This window comes from Suncus etruscus, chromosome 14 (assembly GCF_024139225.1).
Source record: "Suncus etruscus isolate mSunEtr1 chromosome 14, mSunEtr1.pri.cur, whole genome shotgun sequence".
NCBI lineage: Eukaryota > Metazoa > Chordata > Mammalia > Eulipotyphla > Soricidae > Suncus > Suncus etruscus.
Window position 1 is genome coordinate 63,200,303 of NC_064861.1, and position 23,509 is coordinate 63,223,811.

Sequence of the window (23,509 nt, forward strand, 5' to 3'; positions counted from 1 at the left end):
TACCACCATTCTCATTTGTCTCCCACCCACCAGTCTGCTTCTTTGAAAGGGACTTTTTTTTAAAGATGTTTTTTTTTTCTTTCTTTTTTTGGTTTTTTGGGCCACACCTGGTAATGCTCAGGGGTTACTACTGGCTATGCACTCAGCTGGCTTGGAGGACCATATGGGACGCTGGGGATCAAACCAAGATCTGTCCTGGGTCAGCCACGTGCAAGGCAAACACCCTACTGCTGTGCTATTGCTCCAGCCCATTTTTTTTAAGTTTTTACACTACATTTTACTGTATAGTGTTGCATAAGTGCCCTTTGGATGGGCTTGGATGGTGGTGGATGGTGATGGAGGCCTTTCTCCTCCAGCCCAGGACTACGTGTATCCACCTCCCCCAGCCGTAGGTAGGGGCAGCAGCTTCAGGATAGCGGCAAGGAAACCATTCACAAACAGGTTCCAGGAAATGTCAGCTTTATTTATGCCCTAGCCAACACATGTGGCTTCTCTCATAACCTTTTACACTGGATTCCTATTCAGCCCTGGATTGTACTTTGTCCCTCAGTCATCTCCTCTTGCTTCCTTCATTCTCCTTCCATGAAAATCCCCCCCTTTGCCCCTGAGGCCAAACCTTTTTGCTACCTACCATAGACCTCGCCCAGCATAATGCTCTCCCAGCCCCTCCATGTAGTAGCAAATTGCAGGATGTTATTTTTTCTCATGACCCAGTAATATTCCATTGTGTACCATAGTTTCTTTATCCAGTCATCTATTCTTGGACACTCGGGTCATTTCCAGGTTTTAGCTATTGTGATAGTGCTGTAAGGAACACAGAAGTGTAAATGTCTTTTCTGCATTCTGATGTTGGACCCTGTAGCATAAAATAATTAACGATGGGGCTGGATGGCGATGGATGGAGGCCTTTGTGCTTAGGCCCCAGCCACGTGGCTTCATCCCCATCCAGCTGGCGGATTTCAGGCCCAGGTAAAATCACTCACAGGCAGGCTTCAGGAAGAATCATCTTTATTCATGCCCTTGCCACCACAGGTGTGTGGCCTATGTCAACCTTTCAAGCATTCAGCAATATTTTGCTAGCCCTGCATCTTATCTCCTGTTAGCCATCTTCCCTTTGGGCTCCATGCGGCCCAAAGATCCAAAAGCCAGGAAGCCAAGCCGGGCCAAGAGAGAAACGGCCAAAAGGGCAAAGAGCCAAAAGGGCCGAATTCCCTTGGTCCCAGCCTTATCTACCTTTTTCCAAACCCCTCCCAGGAATGGGAGGGGCTTGCAGGTAAAGTTACACCTACTATCCGGTTCAGACCCCTCCCAGAAATGGGTGGGTCTTAGGGTACACCACATTTCCCCCTTTTTTAAATATTTTCATGCGCCAACGTAATAAAGTGAAAATTAATATACCAGCCCTTTTCAAAAACATATCATTTGCAAAATATACTTTACACCTGTAACCTAAAATTCTATTAATGCTTTTTTACCAAGCACTATTTTGGAACTTTCATGTTCCTATATTTTTAAACTATATTGGGGGAACTTTACTGTTCCTATATTTTTCCTATACACAAGTACTTCAGCATACATGCATAACATACATTTTAAAAACAGGCTAAGTACATTAAAATACACAGTAAAACATTTTGCAATTGAAAATATTAACTCTGAAAGACAACAAAACACATTTAAATTATAAAGAAAATGACTAAGACAAAGATGCAGGTGGTTAGAAATTAGATGTTTAAATGAGCTAAACTGAATTACTTCCCTTTTATTTTTATTTTTTAACTACTAACTAAGTAAAACTTCTTGCATTACCAACTACCAACTATGAGTAAAATATTATTACCCACTAATTTTCTACACCTAAAACCATAGTTTAGATTAATTTGTCCAACGCTGATCTCACCACGTGGCTTTTGTAAACTTTTAAAGTTCAGATGTTGGTTTGTTCCACGCTGATCTTACCACGTGGCCTTTTTCCGTAGTTCCAGGCTCCGCTGCCGGTTTGTGATCTGGAGCGAGGATTCCAGGTTTTTCGCTTTTCCGGGCAAAGCTGAGCCCAGCCAAGCCGATTCCAGCCGAGATCCCAGCCGAGCCGAGCTGCTTGGAGCTTGCCGCTTGGAGCTTTTTGCCGCAGGGGCTTCACCGCTGCCTTTTTTCCCCTCTGGGAGCACTTTGGATGTTCAGAGTTCCAAGTGATTTAAACTAAAAGTTCAGTTCGAAATTTCCAAAGTCGAAATCCAAATTCAAGCCAAAGGTCATTTTTAGAAAATCAGTCCACTTTAAATACAGTCTTTTTTCTCCTCCGTTTCCAATTTAAGCTTTTAATAAGTCTTTGAAGAGGCCCAGGTTTTTGTTTCTTGTAACAAAGTTTCAGTTTTGGGCCTGGGCCTGGGCTGGAGGTGATGAAAGCTTCCACCTCTCTTGTTTTACTTGCCCTTCTTTTCCTAGAAGGGGTTACGGCCATATTTGAACATGGCTCCACGTGGCCCAGTGTTTTGGGCTCAGTGCACCCGAAAAGAGCCAAAATGAAACAAAAGAGCAGAAATCTCACCATTTTTGCTGTTTTGTTGGGTCCAGGATTCAGGTCAAAGTTCGGAGCGCCATTTGTAGCATAAAATAATTAACGATGGGGCTGGATGGCGGTGGATGGAGGCCTTTGTGCTTAGGCCCCAGCCACGTGGCTTCATCCCCCATCCAGCTGGCAAGTTCCAGGCCCAGGTAGTCGGCGTAATCAAGACTCACTCACAGGCAGGCTTCAGGAAGAATCATCTTTATTCATGCCCTTGCCACCACAGGTGTGTGGCCTATGTCAACCTTTCAAGCATTCAGCAATATTTTGCTAGCCCTGCATCTTATCTCCTGTTAGCCATCTTCCCTTTGGGCTCCATGCGGCCCAAAGATCCAAAAGCCAGGAAGCCAAGCCGGGCCAAGAGAGAAACGGCCAAAAGGGCAAAGAGCCAAAAGGGCCGAATTCCCTTGGTCCCAGCCTTATCTACCTTTTTCCAAACCCCTCCCAGGAATGGGAGGGGCTTGCAGGTAAAGTTACACCTACTATCCGGTTCAGACCCCTCCCAGAAATGGGTGGGTCTTAGGGTACACCACAGGACCCTTGGAGTATATTCCAAAAAATGGGAGTTTCTGGTCAAATAAAAGCTCAATTTCAAGATTTTTTTTTTAAGGAATCTCATATTGTTTCCAGAAAGGATGGACCAGTTGACATTCCCAGTAGTGGTGAATGAGAGTCCCTTCCTCCCACATCCTCACTAGCACCGATTTTTTTTGTTCTTTTTTGATATGTACCTGTCTCTCTTGTGATGTGAGATGATATCTCACTATTGTGAGGCAAAACTAATTTACCTAGAAAGAATTGCTTTTTCCAAACTGGGATTGTATCTTGGTGGTAGAACACTTGCTTTATATTTGGGAGGCTGTGGGTTGGAGCCCCCCAGAACTGTAAAAGAATATATTGTATATTTGTTTTCTCCTTGGTGGCAAGAGTTATTATAAAACTTTTATAATCAGGATAGGGAAAAATTGCATTCATCTAACTGCAATTCAAAAACATGTTTACAGGGGCCAGAGTGATAGCACAGCAGTAGGGCATTTGCCTTGCACACTGCCGACCCGGGACACACCAGGTTCAATCTCTAGCATCCCATATGGTCCCTGGAGCCTGCCAGGAGTGATTTCTGAATGCAGAGCTAGGAGTAACCCCTGAGCGCCACCAGATGTGGCCACCCCCCAAAAACAAGAATGTTCACCAGTCCTGGGGCCGGAGAGGTAGCATGGAGGTAAGACATTTGCCTTGCATGCAGAAGGACAGTGGTTTGAATCCCGGCATTTCATATGGTCCCCAGAGCCTGCCAGGAGCAATTTCTGAGCACAGAGCCAGGAGTAACCCCTGAGCACTGCCGGTGTGACCCAAAAACAAACAAAAACAAAAAACAAAGAAGTTCACCAGTCCTAAAGCATAAAGGACTTTTGTTGTTGTGGTTGTTGTTGTTGTTGTGTTCCCCCCTCTTTCCCACTCACCCCCACTCATTTTTGTTGTTTTAAATTAACATTGTTGGAGCAGGGGCCGGAGAGATAGCATGGAGGTGAGGCGTTTACCTTACATGCAGAAGGACAATGGTTCGAATCTTGGCATCCCATATGGTCCCCCGTGCCTGCCAGGGGCACTTTCTCAGCATAGAGCCAGGAGTAACCCCTGAGTGCTGCCAGGTGTGACCCAAAAACAAAAACAAAACAACATTGTTGGAGCAAGGGTGATAGTGCAGCAGGTAAGGTGCTTGCCTTGCACATGGTTAACCCAGATTCAATTCCTAGCATCTCATAGGATCCCCCAAGCACTACCAGAAGTGATTTCTGAGCAGAGCACCAGGAGTAACCCCTGAACATCACTGGGTATGCTCTAATACCCCCTACCCCCAAAGTTAACAAACACTATCAGTAACTTCTTTTTTATTTTTGGGGGGGTTTGGGGGTCACACCTGGCGGCAGCACTCAGGGGTTATTCCTGGCTATCTGCTCAGAAATTGCTCCTGGCAGGCACAGGGGACCATATGGGACACTGGGATTCAAATCACCTTAGGTCCTGGGTTTGCTGCTTTCAAGGCAAACACTCTACTGCTGTGCTATCTCTCCAGTCCCACTATCAGTAACTTCTAGACTCTTTCCCTTACCAAATCTTTGTACAGGGTCTGTTCCAAGGGATGAGACCCAATCCCATGGTTTCACTGCCAGCCCTGCATCCCTAACAGTCCAGCCTTCTCTCAGCACAGTGTTCAACTCCTCAGCGTCCCAAAGATGGTCGAAAACATCCATGATAGTGGGGCTACTTGCTTTGGTTTGTTTTTGTTTTGGGGCCATGCCCAGCAGTGCTCAGGGTTTACACCTGGTACTACATTCAAGTTCATTCAAGTTACTCCTGGTACTACATTCACTCCTAGCAGTGCTCAGGGAAACATAAGGGATGCCAAAAAATGAACAAATATCTTTTTTTTTGTCCTTGAATTTTTAATAATGCACAGCTGAAATTTATATAATGTTACGGTGCAATTTTACCTCATTTAAAATAATTTATAAATATTAATTATTTTTAATATATTTTTTATTTAAGTAACATGATCATATTTGGGTTACAGTCATAACCAGAACACCCTCTTCACCAGTGCAACATTACCCCCTCCCCCTTCCCATCACCTGCCTGTATTCGAGACAGGCATTCTACTACAGTTATTTGTTTTTAAGTTCAGTAAGTTGTATTTTTTTTTCCTTAAAGGATAAGAGTAAAAAATATATATATAGTAAAAATGTGATAGTGGCAATCGCTGTTGTTTGCATAGGTCCAGAAAAATGGGAAAATGGAGAAAAACTCCTTGACCTGATTACAAAAAGGTCTCACCCTAGAAGTTAATTGGCATAAGACAGACTCTGGGTTCCAGGCATACCAGTTTGTCCAACTCCAGTCATTCCAAGGTCCCAGTGAAACTTTTTCACATTTTAGCTATTGTTGGTATCAGATTCTTATATTTAAAGACTCTGGATTATGTGCATTTCTTTCATCGATGTCAGGCTGATGTGGAGCATCCTCTAGTTTCAGCATACCATTAAATGTAGAGTGATCTGCCCTGCATGCAGACTGTTGCTGAGTTGTCTGGGTGTTGGGAGCACTCTTTGGAGTAAGTCAATGCCAAAGCAGTGGTAGGTCTTCCCTGGTAGAGGCTTGGATCCTGGTAATGTTATAGACAATTGTGGTTGTTTCCATAGATGGTATCCATTGTTCAGGTGTGTGTGTGGGTGATGCCCATTCTTCTGAGGCCTGAGCCAAATCATTATGCCAATGTTCAGGGTAAAAGGCCCAATTACATTACCAAATTTGTGTTCCCATCTATTAGATAAGAACTTGTTTGCATATGTATTATTTTCCCATTTTAATGTGCCTATGCAAAAGAGAAGCAATGCCTCAAGATATTGTTGGTGCATCTGGGGGCCGACGAATAAAATCCAACATTCCCCATAACTTGGTACAAACATGAAATCTATACAGAGATACTCTTCTACCAGTATTGCTTATAAAACAGATCTCAAAGGGGAAAAATCAAACAATCAAATAACAAATCCAGTGGGCAAAATTGTCACTATATGAGGATATTCGACAAGAGTTATAGATGTTAAGGGAATACAGCAAACCCCTCCCAGCCCCTTGCAGGAACAAGGAAGCCTGGGTCTCTTTTAAATTGCACCTCACTGGATCCCACTTGCTGGGACCCTGAGCAGGTGTCCAGGAATAACTCTGGGGACGGGGAGGAAGGAGAGAGAAGGCTGTGGGGGGCTGCCGAGGCTGCATCTTCAACTTATCTTGGCCAAAAAGCCAACAGCGTGGAACCTTGCCATTACGGGTTGCCTGCTGAAGCTTCAGACTCCACACAAAAATTATTGTGAAAGATATATAATTTACCTTGGCCAAAACAAATCTCACCAGCAGAACTACCTGCTTTGAACTCTGCTTTCTTTTTTTTTTTTTTTTTTTTTTTTGGTTTTTGGATCACACCTGGCAGTGCTCAGGGGCTACTCTTGGCTCTACACTCAGAAATAGCCCCCAGGCAGGCTCAGGGGACCATATGGGATGCTGGGATTCAAACCACCGTCCTTCAGCATGCAAGGCAAATGCCCTACTGCTATGCTATCTCTCTGGCCCCTGGGCTCTGCTTTAAGGAAGGAAAGTTTGGCACATGACTACAGACTCCCACTGACTCCCAGAATGCTTCATGGTTCCACCCCTTTAGCCTCCCACATCTGGTCCTGCTTACCCGCCACCCTGTTAGGTTTTTATTTGCCCAGAAGGTCATTGGTTCTAGGAGACCTGGTTGCCTTCCCAGTGCCAAGGCACAGCTCCACCTCTCACTCTTTCTTAACAAATATAAGATTAATATTTTATGTTGTAATTGTTGGGCTCATAAACTATAAATGGCTATTTGTGACCTGTTCCCCCCGCCCTCCTCCAGTAGAGTGCTGTTTTTCCTTGTTAATTTTCCTTTACAACATTTAAGGCTATAGATAGACATTTGAGTGATGGTTGCATACATAATTAAGTACTTTGTTGAAAGTCAAATTGTTTTGAGTTTTTTTTTCTAAAGTAAATATCCTAAAGCGCTTCAGACTATCCTTAGTAGTTTGGACACATCTGGGATGATTTCTGGGTGAAGTCTTTTTAATTTCAGAAACATGGTCCCAATTTACATCCCACCACCTGCCAACAATATATAACAATACCTGTTTCCCAAGTATTCCAATAAACATCCTATAGCTGAAAAATGAGCTTCAGCTTCATAGTTTTACTAAGATAAATGCCAGATTCTTCTTTCAAGTCACTTCCACATGCATCACACATACCCTTCTTATCCCATGGCAGTGATAACTGGGCAGACAGCTAGGTTTGTTTGCCCCCAGACCAAGCAAGAATGAGACTTTATCAGTCTTTTCCTCTTTCTGACAAAGCTGCCTTTTGGCCACAACATTTTTCCCTCAAATGCACAAAGATCAGCAGGAAAACCAGCCAAGATTGATCACTTGAAGGATATTATGTCCCAAAGAAATGGGTGGTTTTCTTCTGCCAGAATATCAAGTAAGGTTCAGCATTGGGAAGAGACAGCACCTTCTTCTCATGGCTGAGAAGGAAAACTCCTGACCTTCAAGGGTGTTACCTTGGAAGTTAGCTTGGGAGTAGATGGGTAATTCCAACCTGAAAGCAAGCAGGGACTGGGATGTAGCTCATCGAACAAGTGCTCGCATATATATGTAATAAAAAGGGGTCAGAGATTACCCAGTAGTAGAGCCATAGTTTTCCTTGCCAGGCTTGATTCCTGGCACCATATCCACACCACCCTCCAGCTCTGCTGGACTCACAGTGCCTCCAAGTATGAACCCCACAACAATAACGAAGTGGGTAAAGGATGTAGTTCAGTAGTACAGCCTTAAATGTGTAAGTCTCTCAATTTGACCCTCTAGTATCACCAAAAAAAATGAAGGAAGGAAGGAAGGAAGGAAGGAAGGAAGGAAGGAAGGAAGGAAGGAAGGAAGGAAGGAAGGAAGGAAGGAAGGAGGAAGGGAAGGAGGGAAGGAAGGAGGAAGGGAAAGAGGGAAGGAAGGAAGGAGGAAGGGAAGGAGGGAAGGAAGGAAGGAAGGAGGGAAGGAGGGAAGACTACAAACATTGGGCCAGAAGGAGAAAAGACAAAAAAGAGGAAAGAAAAGGGAGGGGTGGCAGAGCTATATAGTACAGCAGGTAGGGAGGACATTTGCCTTACATGCAACTGACCTGGGTTGGATCCTCAGCACCCCATGTGTTCCTCAGAACACTATCAGAAGTGATTCCTACAAACAAACAAACAAAAAAAAAAAAAAAACTTGCTGTTGGAGGCCGGAGAGTTAGCATGGAGGTAGGGCATTTGCCTTTCATGCAGAAGGTCATTGGTTCAAGTCCCGGTGTCCTATATGGTTCCCTGAGCCTGCCAGGAGCGATTTCTGGGCGTGGAGTCAGGAATGACCCCGAGCGCTGCCGAGTGTGCCCAAAAACCAATCCAAAAAAAAAAAAAAAGAAGTGATTTCTGAGTGCAGAGCCTGAGCACCACTGGATGTGGCCCAATTACACCCCCCCCAATATATTTTATTTATTTATTTTTTTGGTTTTTTCTTTGGGGGGGGCACACCCGGTGGTGCTCAGGGGTTACTCCTGGCTATCTGCTCAGAAATAGCTCCTGGCAGGCACGGGGGACCATATGGGACACCGGGATTCGAACCAACCACCTTTGGTCCTGGATCGGCTGCTTGCAAGGCAAACGCCGCTGTGCTATCTCTCCGGGCCCTCCCCCAATATATTTTAAAAAATGAGATAGGGAAGGAAGGAGGACAGAAAAGAGGTCCAGAGTAATAGTACAGTGGGGAGGGCATTTGCCTTGGAAGCAGCTAACCCAAGTTTGATCTTTGGCACCCCATATGGGACTAATCCCTAAGTGCAGAGGAATAACCCCTGAACACCATCATGTTTGCCCCTTTCCCCAAAATAAGAAGAAAGGAATAGAGACTACAATATCTAGGCCAGAGATTCAGCACAATGGTAAGTGGTTTTCTTGTATACATAAGACCTGGATTTAATCCTCACCACCACAACCACTCCCCCTAAAAAGAGGAGGATACAAGTATATTTAAGAGTAAAGAGGGGCTGGGCGGTGGCGCTGGAGGTAAGGTGCCTGCCTTGCCTGCGCTAGCCTAGGACGGACCGCGGTTCGATCCCCCGGCGTCCCATATGGTCCCCCAAGAAGCCAGGAGCAACTTCTGAGCGCATAGCCAGGAGTAACCCCTGAGCGTCACAGGGTGTGGCCCAAAAACCAAAAAAAAACAAAAAAAAGAGTAAAGAAAAGCAGGCCTGGAACGAATTCTCAGCCCAGCAGCCATATGTTCTTTTAAGTCTCTTCAAAAGCCCTTCATTTTGGAGTGGAGGATAGTACAGCGGGGAGAGTGCTTGCCTTACATGTGGGTCAACAAGGATTTAATCCCTGGCACCCCATATGGACCCCTGAGGCCCCCCAAGAATGATTCCTAAGTGCAGAGCTAGGAGTAATTTCTGAGCATTGCTGGGTTTGACCTAAACACCAAACAGGAACTCTCCAAACCCAGAGACTCTGGTCTTTTTTTTTTTTTTTTTTTTTTTTTTTTTTTGGTTTTTGGGCCACACCCGTTTGACGCTCAGGGGTTACTCCTGGCTATGTGCTCAGAAATCGCCCCTGGCTTGGGGGGACCATATGGGACGCCGGGGGATCGAACCGCGGTCCTTCCTTGGCTAGCGCTTGCAAGGCAGACACCTTACCTCCAGCGCCACCTACCCGGCCCCGAGACTCTGGTCTTGCTCAGAGTATATATATCGTGGTCTCAAGTTGGGTGGCACTGTGGTCTTTATTTTTTTTTTAATAAAAATTTTTTTCTAGGGGCCGGAGAGATAGCCTGGAGGTAAGGTGTCTACCTTCCAGGCAGAAGGACAGTGGTTCAAATCCCGGCATCCCATATGGGCCACCGTGCCTGCCAGGGGTGATTTCTGAGCGTAGAGCCAAGAGTAGTTCTTGGATGATACCCAGCAGTGTTCAGGACTTACTCCTGACTCTCTACTCAGGGATCATACCAGGTGGGCTTGGGGAACCATATGGGATGCCCTTACTCTCTGATGCACTATTGCATATCACAGGGTGGTAATTATGGTGGAGCAGAGCACAACTCAGGACTCCTCGTCCCTTGGCTGTCAGTCTAGTGCAGATACTCAGAGCTCCTGACTTGTACTTTGTTCTTCACAGGGACCATGTTCACCTCTCTGCCATTCCAATTAGAGCATGTGGGCTGCTGAAACAGCCCCGCTCGCCTCTGCTTTTTTAGAAGCCATCTCAGGTTGCCAACCCCCTTTCCCACCAATGCTCCAGGAACTGTGGACTAAGGTCTGAAGACTTTCCATTTGTTTCACCTCAGTACTCACCTGTCTCTTCACTGAGTTAATCTGCTTTATGATTTCCAGTCTCTGGGGGAGAAACTGAGTCCAAGGTAGTCCCATGACCTTGTCTATCATGCCCAGTGGGTATGGAAGTCTGAGCTATTTTTAGGATTCTTTCCCAGTCTTCACCATCTGAACTACCACCCTGGGTGCTCATCAGTGTGCCCCAGAGAGTTTGCCACAAGCCCGTTCATGCACCAGGACTGGGCCGGGCTTCAGGGAACAGTGAGGGGCAAGAGTCAGAAGTTGGAAGGTAGCTGGGAGGAGAATGCGGGATGATGAGACCTGGATTCTGGCCAATTTCATTTAGAAACCAGTGATACCAGCCCATGATGCAAGGAAGAATCTGGAAGGAAGTGGTAATGCTCGCCCTGAGGCTTACCATTTACCAGCCTCTCCACTGTGACTCACAGTTTGTAGAGAAACCAGTCATGTTCCTGCAGGTGCCCCAGCAGGTCTCCCTGGGCAAGTCGACATGCCCATGAACACCCTCTGCCCCTTGCAGTAAACTGCAGAGCTCCCCTCAAAACAGTCCACCCCAAGTATAGATTTGACCTAGTAAAGCCTGTGACTATAGTTTCTTTCCCCTTGAATTTTTCTCCAAGGTATTGAATTTGAAGTCTGAAGCCTCGCTTAATGGTGATGATATTTAAATAGTTTACAGAATAGACTAAAGGCTTGATTTATTGTTTTTTATTTCTGGGTCATACCCAGCAGTGCTCAAGGCTGACTCCTGGCTCTGTGCACAGGAATCATTCCTGGTGAGCTCAGGGAACTGACCCAGTGGGGTACCAAGAACCAAATCTGGGTTGGCGGTGTGCAAGGCAAGCACCCTGCCCACTGCACTAGCTCTTCACTCCCTCAGGTATGAGTGACTGAAGGCTGAAGGAGGACCTGGCCCAGTGCCTTTCTCCTGTTCCATCTAAGGGGACTGGCATTTATCCTCCCTTTTCCACAGGAGGAAACAGCTTCCTTGTGATGACAAGTTGGGGCTGAAAGCCCAGACTCCATCCCCCTTGCTCCAACACCTTGTTTCCAAGACATGAAATCAAGTTCTGCTTGTAATTTTTTTTTTGTTTGCTTGTTTTGTTTTTTTTTGGATCATACCCAGCAGTGCTCAGGGGTTACTCCTGGCTCTACACTCAGAAATCACTCCTGGCAGGCTTGGGGGACCATATGGGATGCCGGGATTTGAACCACCAACCTTCTGCATGCAAGGCAAAAGCCTTACCTCCATGCTATCTCTCTGACCCCCTGCTTGTTATTTTTTAGCTGTGGGTCTCAGTCGCCTGCTCCCCTGAAGTTTCCCTGGATGTCATAATGAAAGGCAGGCTCCTAGCCGGCTGGTCATGGTGGGGGTGCTTTTGGAGAGGTCTTTGAAACCTGTTTCTGCCCAACAGGGCTTTCTGCTGTGTCATACAGTCAGCTAGGTTGGCTTGAACTTCTGGGCCCAGAACTTCCCACTCAGCATAGCCGCCCACCTCATCTCAGGGTGGGTGGGCAACCGGATACTGTGTTGCAGATGCTTGGAACTCAGTCAGAGCAGAAATGAAGTGAAGTATGTGATACATTCCGGGGTTTGGAAGTAGGGGCAGAGTTTATAGGTTTCTGGGTTCCTGGCAGCTCTTAGAATTTGGAGGATTAAGACTTCTGAGGAATAAGGGTGTCAATTCATTAGCCTCTTGCTGGGGTTGCCTGGTGAGGGGATTGGCCAGATCCTTAAGGGAAATCACCCACACTTATCTGGCAGTCATCTGTGCTAACAGAATGCCCTACAAGGGCCAGAACAGTAGTGCAGCAAGCAGAGCACTTCCCTTGCATACAGCCTGCCACAATCCCCAGCATCCCTTTGGCCCCAGAACCCAGAATCAGCCAGGACTGATTCCTGAGCACATAGCCCAGGAGTAACCCCTAATCATTGCCAGGTGTGTGCCCTCTGATTCCATCCCCATCCCCAAAAAAGCACTCACCAGCCTCTGTGAAGAAAGTCTGAGCTGACTTGGTTGGAGGTGCAAAGGAAGAATGGGAAAGTGAAAGATCCTGTTAGTTGCCTTCCCACGGTGTTTGCCTTAGGCTTGCCTTGCATGTGGCTGACCTGGGTTTGATCCCTGGAATCCCATGTGATCATCCCTTCAGGCCAGCCAGGAGTGATTCCTGAATGTAGAACCAAGAATAAGCCCTGGTATGATTCCTCCTAAACAATAGCATACATTCCCAGGTAAGTAGGCAGCACCAGAAAACCCCTGCTTAGTGAGTGACAAAGGAGCACTGCCCAACAGGATGAAGCCCACCCTCTTGTTTTGGAGACACACCTGGCTGTGCTCAGTACTTACATGTGGCTCTGGGCTCAGGGATCACTCCTAGTAGGGCTTGGGAACCATAGGAGGTTTGAACCAAGGATTGAACCCGGGTGGCCATGTGCAAAGCAAGCAAACAAGCACCCTACCCCCTGTCTACTCTCTCCAGCCCCTAGGACTTCCCCTTCTGTCTAGATTAGCTTTGCCCAGTTTGAACCTCATGTCATTGCAGTGGATCAGACTGGCAGCCTCCTTAACGGCATCTGTTACCAACCTTGTGTCTTCAAGAGACATCTAGGAACATCTAGACCACAAGTACAGATGGTCTTACGTACTTGTGGCAATTCACTCTGTGGTGTGGACTACAGACCCATGTTTCTCTCCTTTCTACCTCAACATTTAGACTCTTTCCAGTTTTTAGTTGTTACCAGTTTTGAGGCTGAGAGCACTGGACTCATCTTTTGTGAATGTACGTTGATTGGATCTGTCCTTCCAAATGGGGCTGCTAGATTTTGGGGGGTAAATGTACTTCTTTGGCTTCCATCCATTCTGTCAAATGGCTTTGTAAGATAATTGTCCTATTTTACACTTTTGTCACACCAGTACTTTTTTTTTAATTACTAAGGTAAAATATCAAGTGCTTTTATGTTGTCGGGACTCTATGTGTGTATTGGGGGGCGGGGGCTTCTGGCAACATTCAGGGCTTACTTCTGACTCTATACCCAGGGATCATACCTAGTGGGGTTCTGGGTACCAGATTAGTGCTGGGGATCAAATCCATTCAACCCTGGTTCATGAGGCCTCTGCCTCAGTCATGTGGCTGAGTGTCTGTGAACTTGGGTCTCAGCTTGCATGAACAAGTGGGTCTGGCTGGCTCATTGACCATGAGGTGGCCCTTTCTCTTGGAGGAGCCCCCACAGGCTAAGTGCCATGTGGAGGAAGTCAGCCAGCTGGTTGGGTTATATTACTCCTAGGGAAGCATTTCCTGAAGCAGTTGAGGATTGGAGGCCCAGGGAGAGTCCACTTTCCTAATACTTTCCTCCCCCCGATGGTTTACACAGGATGCTTGGAACAGAAGCCTGGCCTTCCAGGGACTGACCCCAACTTCAGTGTGATGGACCATGGAACCGTCCAGGTAAAGCAGTGGCCCACTGGCAGGGAGGAGGAAAGCTGCCCTCTGCAAGCTTGGATGGCTGCTGACCTGCTCCTGGGGCAGCCTCCTACCTCATGAGGTGTAGTGCCTAAAATTGCCCAGTGGAGAGCACCAGAGAGTCAGCCGACTGGAGCCCATCTGTGCCCTTTGAGTAGTGGCCCTAACCTGGTGGCCTAGAATCCTTATCCACTTCCCTTTTCTTCTTTCCCATAGCATCCTGGCTCTGCCCGGTATGACCCAACACACAAATACACACACACACACACACACACACACACACACACACACACACTTTGTGCAGGTGGGAGAGAGTACAAGGGAGAAGGTGCTTGCCTTGTGTGGGGTGAATTTCTGTCGATGAAAGCATTTTGGATAGATCCAGCTTTGCACACCTGCCTTTTAGGATCCTTTCTCCTTCCAGGAAAGAGAGACTTCATCACGGCCCCTCTCTAGAAGGATCTTACGACGACAAAAGAGGGACTGGGTGGTGCCACCCATCTCGGTCCCTGAGAATGGCAAAGGGCCATTCCCCCTAAAGCTGCATCAGGTATGACAGGGCCGAGGTGGCTGCAGAGACCTTCATCCACAGCATGAGTGGGTGAGGGGGTCCCCAGGGAATGCAGGGGTGCAGAAGCAAGTCAAGTGCTTGCCTAGAGATCAGCGTTCTGCCACCCCTCCTATGAGATACTGGTCCCTGCATCAGTTCCACATCCATATGCTTCCAGCTCAAATCCAACAAGGACAGAGGCACCAAGCTCTTCTATAGCATCACAGGACCTGGGGCTGACAGCCCACCTGAGGGTGTCTTCACCATCGAGAAGGAAACGGGCTGGCTGCTGTTGAACAAGCCGCTGGACCGGGAGAAGATCGCCAAGTATGAGGCAAGTGCCCCTGAAGTGCAGGACCCAGGGCAGGATGGGGGGCAGAATGTGGCCGATATGGCTGACCCCTGACCTCTGTGCCCACAGCTCTTTGGCCACGCTGTGTCAGAAAATGGGGCTTCGGTGGAAGAGCCCATGAACATCTCTGTCATCGTCTTGGACCAGAATGACCACAAGCCCCAGTTCACCCAGGAGGTCTTCCGGGGCAGTGTCTCTGAGGGGGTGTTGCCTGGTAAGAACTGGGGATGGGAGACAGTCAGGGATCTACTGGATACAGACCTCACCTGGGACCTAATTCTTGAAATCTGGGGTCAGAGTGATATCACAGAAGATAAGTCACTAGTTTTGCATGCCGCTGACCCCATTCAATCCCCAGCATCCCATATGGTTTAGTATATGCCCCACTAGGAGTATTCCTGAATGCACAGTTCAGAGTGAGTCCTGAACACAGCTGAGTGTGGCCCGAGGACAAAAACAGAAAAACAAAAAAACAAATTCTTAGAAGCCAGGCCAGATCATAGTACAGTGAGTGGATAATGCACTTGCCTTGCTTTGAACCTAGCTGACCGAGGTTTATAGAGTCACATTTTCTTTTGTTTTGTTTTTGTTTTTGTTTTTTTTGGGGGGGGGGTCACACCCGGCAGCGCTCAGAGGTTATTCCTGGCTCTACACTCAGAAATCGCTTCTGGCAGGCTCAGGGTATCAAATGGAATGCTGGGATTTGAACCACCGTCCTTCTGCATGCAAGGCAAATGCCCTACCTCCATGCTATTTCTCCGGCCCCTAGAGTCACGTTTTCTAGGAGATTGGTTGAGGTTTGATTCCCACAGAGCTCCCAGGAAGGGAAGGTAATTTCCATTCCCCTGTTCAATCGGGACAGGGGAAGCAGTTCCTGTTGTATAGGTCTGCAGTAAATAATCTACACAGACAAGAGGGTAAAAAGAAGCAAGAATGGGGCCGGAACAGTGACACAGGGCTTAAGGCGTCTGCCTTGCTCGTGCGGTTCGATCCCTTGACGTCCCATATAGTCCCCCAAGCCAGGGGCAATTTCTGAGCACATAGCCAGGAGTAACCCCTGAGCGTCACTGGGTGTGGCAAAAAAAAAAAAAAAGAGGCAAGAAGATCGGGCACAAAATTCTTTACCAACCCACCAGCTGCTCCAAAACTCTAGAACTCCCTAGCCAGTTGCAAAAGAACCCTCTCCTCCCAGCTTAACTCCTACCAGTAATTATTCAGATCCAAACAGTGCCCCCTACCTGAAAGGTTGTAGATAGGAAAACAGGCAGGGAAATATACACCAAAGAGATATTATAAAAGCCTCTAAATACTTAACACAGGTTCAGTCTCCCACACCCCATATTGTCCCCAAGCCCAGCCAGGATGCCAGGACTCGCATGTGTGACCTTCACCCCCCAAAATTTTTGGAACCCTCTAGAAGTCAGCCTCAGAATTTTAGAGGCAGGCCTGCACAAAAGTAGTGGGTAGGGCACTTGCATGTAAACAACCTGGGTTTAATCCTTGCTATATCCCATATGGTCCCCTAAGCACCTCCAGGTGAGTATAGAGCCAGGAATAATCCTTGAGCACCTTTGGCTGTGTCTCAAAAATCTAAATCAAAACAAACATTAAATTACCAGCACTTTATATTTTGTATAGAACCTGAGTCAGCCACATGCAAGATGTATGTTCTACCAGCTGTACTATGACACCAGCACCAACAGCCATTACTTTAAACTAGGCAGAGGGCTCAAAGCAATAGTACAGTGTGAAGTAATTGCTTTGCATATAGACAACCTGGGTTCAATCCCCAGCATCCCATGTGATCCCTTTAGCCCACCAGAAATTATTCCTGAGCACAGAGCCAGAAATATAGCTCCTGAGTATTGCCAAGTGTGGCCCAAAACCCAAAGGAAATAAAACAACTAGGTGGAGGCTTTTCTCATTAGGAAGAATCTGGGTTCCATCTCTCCTACTCCACCATTTGGAAACCTGTTTGGAGGTACTAGCAGGGGCTTGGGGGCACAGCTACTCTGTACCCTTGGCCAAGAATGGCCAACCTCTTGTCAAGCATGCAGCTTCATGAGGCTAAGGGGCACAGGGACTCACCTAGTCAGCCAGATCTCCCTCACATCCTGCTCTGCTGTCTGGCTTCTACCCTAAACGTCCACCAGATTATGCTGCCCTGTAGCCACGGCTGATCCAGAAGGAGAGTGGGCAAGAGGCATGGCCCACAGGTACCATATTTCCCTAAGGCTGTCAGGCTTTGGTCCTGTAGCCAGGTAGTGGCTCAAGGTACTCCAGGTGAGCACATGGGCACTGATGTGCCAGCTATACCATGGAGCAGATGGCCCCAAACTCTTGAGTCTCAACTGCCTGTCACCTTCTGTGGAGGTCCCTCACGTGCCCCTTCTCCTTCTCCTACAGGCACTTCAGTGATGCAGGTGACAGCCACAGATGAGGATGATGCCATCCAAACCTACAATGGAGTGGTCGCCTACTCCATCCACAGCCAAGAGCCGAAGGACCCCCATGACCTCATGTTCACCATCCACCGGAGCACGGGTACCATCAGTGTCATCTCTAGTGGTCTGGATCGAGAGGTGGGTGACCCCGGGCTCTCCTGCTGCCTCAGCCTCACCCTGATTCACAGTAACAGATGCCCCTGCACCTGCTCCCAGAGCCCAGAGTCCACCAGGAGCAGGGGATCATGGCATTGAGGGTCATGGGGTGTCCCCCAGCTTTCTCCGACCTCCCCCACTGAGCTGCAGGCAGTTGAGATTCCCCTGCCGCCATACAGAATATTCCCATTCAGCGCACGCACAGCTCACATTGGTCCCTTTATGGGCCACAAAGGAGCCTAGTGTCATCTATTTGCTAATTGATACCAAATCAGTGCTCCCAACTGGATCAGCCCAGGGCTGGGGGCAGTGCTAGATCATCTCCTCCCAGGCCTAGAGGGACCCTGCAGTTCCTCTCTTCCCCACCTCCCTCCCGAACACCCCAGACTGGACACTCAGTGACCTCCCCTCCTCCACAGAAAGTCCCCGAGTACACGCTGACCGTGCAGGCCACAGACATGGACGGGGATGGCTCTACCACCACTGCCAAGGCTATCGTTGAGATTCTTGACGCCAATGATAACCCTCCCGTGTTTGAGCCCAAAAAGGTATGCCCCCCCCCACCCCATACAATGAGAAAACAAGGTCTTTCCTGGCTTGTAAAACCTTCAAGCCAGCCTCTCTGGCTCTAGGCACCCGTCCTATCACAGTCTCTAGTTGTATGGCCTTTGGCAAAGTGCTAACCATTTTTGTGCCCCATTTCCTAATCTCTGAAGTGGATATTATGATATCCATTATAGCAGGTAGTTCAGCAGGTAGGGCTCTTGCCTTGCAATCTGACACAGGTTCAGTCCTTAGCATCCCATATGAGCGCTTGAAAAACCAGAAAAACCACTGAACATTGCCAAGTATGGCCCAAAAATAAAGAGATCACATTTGTTTTCTGGGTTTTGCAGGAATGGGGACACACCCGGCAATGCTCAAGGTACCAGGTGATGCTAAGGATTGAATCTGGGTATCTTATATGCAAAGTATGTGCTCAGTCTATTGAACTTTCTCTCCAGCTCAATTTCTGTGTTTTCAATAAAATGGTCTTTGTATAGGGGTTAAAATTATCCTGTTACTTGCAACACATGCCTTTATATAAGCAGCAGAGGGCTGGAGAGGTAGTGCAAAGAAGTTTAGGCACTTGCCTTGCTCTTGGTCAATTCCTGCTTGATCTGCAGCACTGTCAGGTGTGATCCGTAAGGAGAAGTAATTATAAGGGAATAGCATACAGGTTTTCTTTTTCTTGAAGGAAGTGTGGGGTTTGTGCTATACCTGGTGGTACTCAGAGGTTACTCCTGCTCTATGCTCAAGGATCACTCCTGGCAGGCCCAGGGAACAATATGAGGTATCAAAAGCCATGTGGGGGATCAAACTCGGGTCAGCCACACTAAAGGCAAATGTCCTTCCTGCTGGACAACCTCTTTGGCCCTACATACAGGTTTTACAATATCTGTCCCCCTTCCTGAGCTGCAACGATAGCACGGCAGGTAGGTGCTTGCTTTGCATCTGGCCAGCCTGGATTTGATCTCTGGCATTCTATATGGTCCCCCAGGCACCACCAGGCACGAATCCTAGTGCAGAGTCAGGTATAACCCCTGCACACTATCAGGTTTGGCAAAAAAATAAAATAAATAAAACATACAAACTTGTCCCCCTTCTCCTATCAAAAGCTCAGATACCGGGGCTGGAGAGATAGCATGGAGGTGGGGCATTTGCCTTGCATGCAGAAGGACGGTGGTTCGAATCCCAGCATCCCATATGGTCCCCGAGCCTACCAGGAGTGATTTGTGAGCATAGAGCCAGGAGTTACCTCTGAGCGCTGCCAGGTGTGACTCAAACAAAACAAAACAAAACAAAACAAAAGCTCAGATACCTACAGAGCTGGGTAGGAGCCACATGAGTATATGTACACGCGCACGCGCGCGCGCACACACACACACACACACACACATCACCATCACCATCACCATCCATGTAGTTGCTGGAGCACTAGGCCTCATGCTTGCTTGGAAAGCAGACTATGGTTGGGACATGGTCTGTACATCCAGCCAAGGAGCTGATATCGGGGTTTCTCCGGTCTTCTCCCAGAAACCAAACACTTGGGCAAGGTATTCCTGACCCAAGAAGGAGAAGGGATGGAGCAACTGATGCCACTTAGTGTTCGTTAGTGCTAGAACCCAGAATGGCCTGGGTTCAGCCTGCCTTGTGCTCTGACAATGCTTTGGCTCCCCATCCCTCAGTACGAGGCCCATGTGCCGGAGAATGCCGTGGGCCTGGAGGTACAGAGACTGACTGTGACCGATATGGACACTCCGGACTCACCAGCATGGCGCGCCACCTACCGCATCGTGGGAGGTGATGACGGTGACCACTTCTCCATCACAACCCACCCCGAGAGCAACCAGGGCGTCCTGACCACCAAGAAGGTGAGCCCATGGGCCTTTCTTTGCTTGTGGATCCCAGAACTTCCCATCCTCTTTGTTCGGGGGATCCCTTTGTTTAAACCTGACCTCTCCTGGGGTCCCACCTTATCAAGATGAGTGAGTTGCTGATCTAATAACATCATGCTCCCTGCCCCGTCCATGGTCCATGCTGCCCCATCATCATCCTTTCTACACAGCGGGACTCTGCTGTGTTTGCTGCAAACTCAGTGATATGTCTGAGTGTAAGATGCTTTAAATGAACTTAGTAGGGGGCTGGAGTGATAGTCAGCAGGTTGGGCACTTGATTAGGTTGGATCACTAGCATCCGATATGGTCCCCTGAGCACTGCTAGGAATGACCCCAAAACCAAATAAATAACTTGGTGGTGAGCTTACCATTGTTTTTTAATTAAATTGATGTTTTCTGAGGACAAGCCTGTTCGGTTAACCGGATTCCATCCTATTCAGGATTATGCTTGTTATTCATTGGTCAGAAGCACCTTTGGATGGAAGCATCCTTTGGATTGGTGCCTTAGAACACCTGTTCTCCACCCCAGAGGGAAGTCTGGTACTTCCTAACAGAACTCGGGTCTCAGGGAAAAACTAGCAGTTTCTGTTCTTCACCATTGATCTATCTGCTTCTGAGGAGTGGAAGGCTTGCGTGTGGAAGTTCCTGAACCTGTTTTATCCCCTTATCTGTGTGTGGATTATTTCCTATGTCAGCATTTGCTTGCAGACATACATCTCTCCAAGGCTTTGGGATCGTTTTGTTTCTTGAGCACCCAGCAGTGCTCAGGGCTTATTCCCTGCTCTATGCTCAGAGATCACTCCTAGTGGTGCTCAAGGGACCATATATGGATCAAAACTAGGTTGGCTGCATGCAAGGCAAAAGACTTAATTGCTATCCTATTGCTGTGGTTCAGTTAAGCCTGTTTTTTATTTATTTTACCTCCTCTGACTTATAGAAAATGGTCCAGTTAGAGCCAGAGCAATAGAGCACCAACAGGAATGTTTTTTTTTCCTTGCTGGCGCTAGCCTAGGATGGACCTCGGTTCTATTCCCCAGCATCCCATATGGTCCCTCAAGCCAGGAGCGATTTCTGGGCACATAGCCAGAAATAACCTCTGAGTGTCACCAGGTGTGGCCCCCCAAAAATGGGGGGGTTTGTCTTATATGAACTGACCCAAGTTCACCCCCAGCACTATTTGGTCTCCTGAGCATTGACAGGAATGACCTATAGCATAACTGGAAGAATCCCCAATCCACTGGTGTGGTCCAACCTTTCTGCCATTTTGTTTTTAGTTTTTGTTTTTTTCTTTCTGCCATTTTGTTTGTTTTTTTTCTGGCAATGCTTAGGGGTTAACTATTGACTCGGTACTCAGGAATCATGCCTGGTGGGCTTTGGGGACCATTTGGGATTCTAGGGATCAAACTAGGGTTGGCTATATGCAAGGCAAGTGCCTTCCCCACTGTACTATTGCTTCAGCCCTACTCTCTCCATTAAAAAAATAAATTAAGGGGCCCGGAGAGATAGTACAGCAGCGTTTGCCTTGCAAGCAGCCAATCCAGGACCAAAGGTGGCTGGTTCGAATTCCGGTGTCCCATATGGTCCCCCGTGCCTGCCAGGAGCTATTTCTGAGCAGACAGCCAGGAGTCACCCCTGAGCAGCGCCGGGTGTGGCCCAAAAACCAAAAATAAATAAATAAATAAAAATAAATTAAGCGGTTGAAGTAGTAGCACAAGCAGTAAGGCATCTCATATGGTCCCCCCAAGCCAGGAGTAATCCCAAAGCATCACTGGGTGTGGCCCATAAACTAAAATAATTAAGACATGGATTGTCTTTTTTTTTTTTTTTTGGTTTTTGGTTTTTGGGCCACACCCAGCGGTGCTCAGGGGTGACTCCTGGCTGTCTGCTCAGAAGTAGCTCCTGGCAGGCACGGGGGACAATATGGGACACCGGGATTCGAACCAACCACCTTTGGTCCTGGATCGGCTGCTTGCAAGGCAAACGCTGCTGCACTATCTCTACGGGCCCGGATTGTCTTTTTTTTAATGCAACAAATTCTTTGGAATGACCCTTTTATGTGATGAAATACAATTATTTATATTGTCTCTCAGGACCCTAAGTCATATATTCTCTAAGGAAATAGATTTCTCTCACTGGAAAATAAAAGAAAAATCATTTTATTTTTTTAACCAAAAGAATAAAGAAAGTTCCATATGTAAACACTTGGGCCGACTGTTTGCAGATGTGCCAGAGTGGTCGGTGTGGCGTGTCTGTCGTAGGCGTGTCGGGACAGAATGGACAGCAGTTTGCTCTGGCCACCACGCCACAAGTGGCACTGATGTCTTTCTGAACAACTCTTTGAAAAGACCCCTAACAAATCAAATTAGGAGATCCCCTCAGAAGTCGCATTCTGAGGAAATTCGGTCTATATTAAAACCACACCAGAAATGTGGTGGGCGTGGAAGGCGCATTCTAGACACTAACTCTGAACAGACCTTCCTTGGCGTGAGGGTGGCCAAGGGGCCCTAGGAAGCCACGTGGGAAATGGGGCAGTCCCGAGTCCCCTCCCCACACCCAGCAATGCCTCAGCCCCACTCCCAACCAGAAAGGGGCCTCCTGGGTTGCTCACACAGCCAAGGGTGGGTCACTATTTGGGTGGTCAATGTGCCCTCGGGTGACTGGGAAGAGGCAGCCAGTGTGCTTGCTGGGGAGCTCCTCACAGTTAGTCTCTTGGGCCCCTCCCTGCCCCCAGGGCTTGGACTTCGAGGCCAAGAACCAGTACACCCTGTCCGTGGAAGTAACCAATGAGGTGCCCTTTGTGGTGAAGCTGCCCACGTCCACGGCCACTGTCATGGTCCTCGTAGATGATGTGAACGAGGCCCCTGCATTCGTGCCACCCTCCAAAGTGGTGGAGGTCCCAGAAGACGTGGGCCTTGGGGAGCCTGTGTGCATCTACACAGCACAGGACCCGGATCAGGGGGCTCAGAAGATCAGGTAAACTAAGCAGAGCTTTGGGGGGGCCCATGCACCAAGCGGGAGAAGGCATCTGTGTGCCTACATGTTGTCCGTGGCACGTCCCCTGCAGCTGGGCCAGGGTGGGGGTAGGAGTGAGAGGCCTTTGAGGCAGGAGCCTGCTGGGAATCTCAGTGCCCAGGTATGACTTCTCATCCTTGTCTCCCTACTAGCTATCACATCCTGCGGGACCCTGCGGGGTGGCTCTCCATGGACCCTGACAGTGGGCAGGTAACAGCTGCTGGCAACTTGGATCGAGAAGACGAGCAGTTTGTGAGGGACAATATCTACCAGGTCACAGTCTTGGCCACAGATGACGGTACAAACTTCCCCCAGCCACCACATAGGCTCCTGTTGTTTCTGGACCCACAGTACCATTGAATGTTGGGGATTTGGGTGAGGAGTCAGCATATTCATCTGGAGGATCAAAGGGGTCTTTTGAGAGAGAGTGTGCTTTTTTTTTGCGGGGGGTGTTTGGTTTGGTGGTAGTTCTCAGGACTTACTCCCGGCTCTGTACTGAGAGATTACTCCTGATAGAGCCTGGAGACCACATGGATTTTTGTTTTGTTTTGTTTTGATTTTTGGGTCACACCCGGCAGC

At 48.0% G+C, this 23,509-nt stretch overlaps 1 protein-coding gene across 1 annotated transcript in view; it reads left to right on the plus strand.

Moving 5' to 3' along the window:
- CDH3 (cadherin 3) overlaps window positions 1-23,509 on the plus strand; it is a 47,251-nt gene that overhangs the window by 15,833 nt on the left and 7,909 nt on the right. The window contains exons 3-11 of the mRNA XM_049786490.1: window positions 13,890-13,963; window positions 14,403-14,528; window positions 14,707-14,862; window positions 14,950-15,094; window positions 17,287-17,462; window positions 17,900-18,028; window positions 19,709-19,894; window positions 22,650-22,891; window positions 23,083-23,228. Coding sequence (XP_049642447.1) covers window positions 13,890-13,963; window positions 14,403-14,528; window positions 14,707-14,862; window positions 14,950-15,094; window positions 17,287-17,462; window positions 17,900-18,028; window positions 19,709-19,894; window positions 22,650-22,891; window positions 23,083-23,228 — 1,380 coding nt within the window. The remainder of the gene's footprint in view (window positions 1-13,889; window positions 13,964-14,402; window positions 14,529-14,706; window positions 14,863-14,949; window positions 15,095-17,286; window positions 17,463-17,899; window positions 18,029-19,708; window positions 19,895-22,649; window positions 22,892-23,082; window positions 23,229-23,509) is intronic.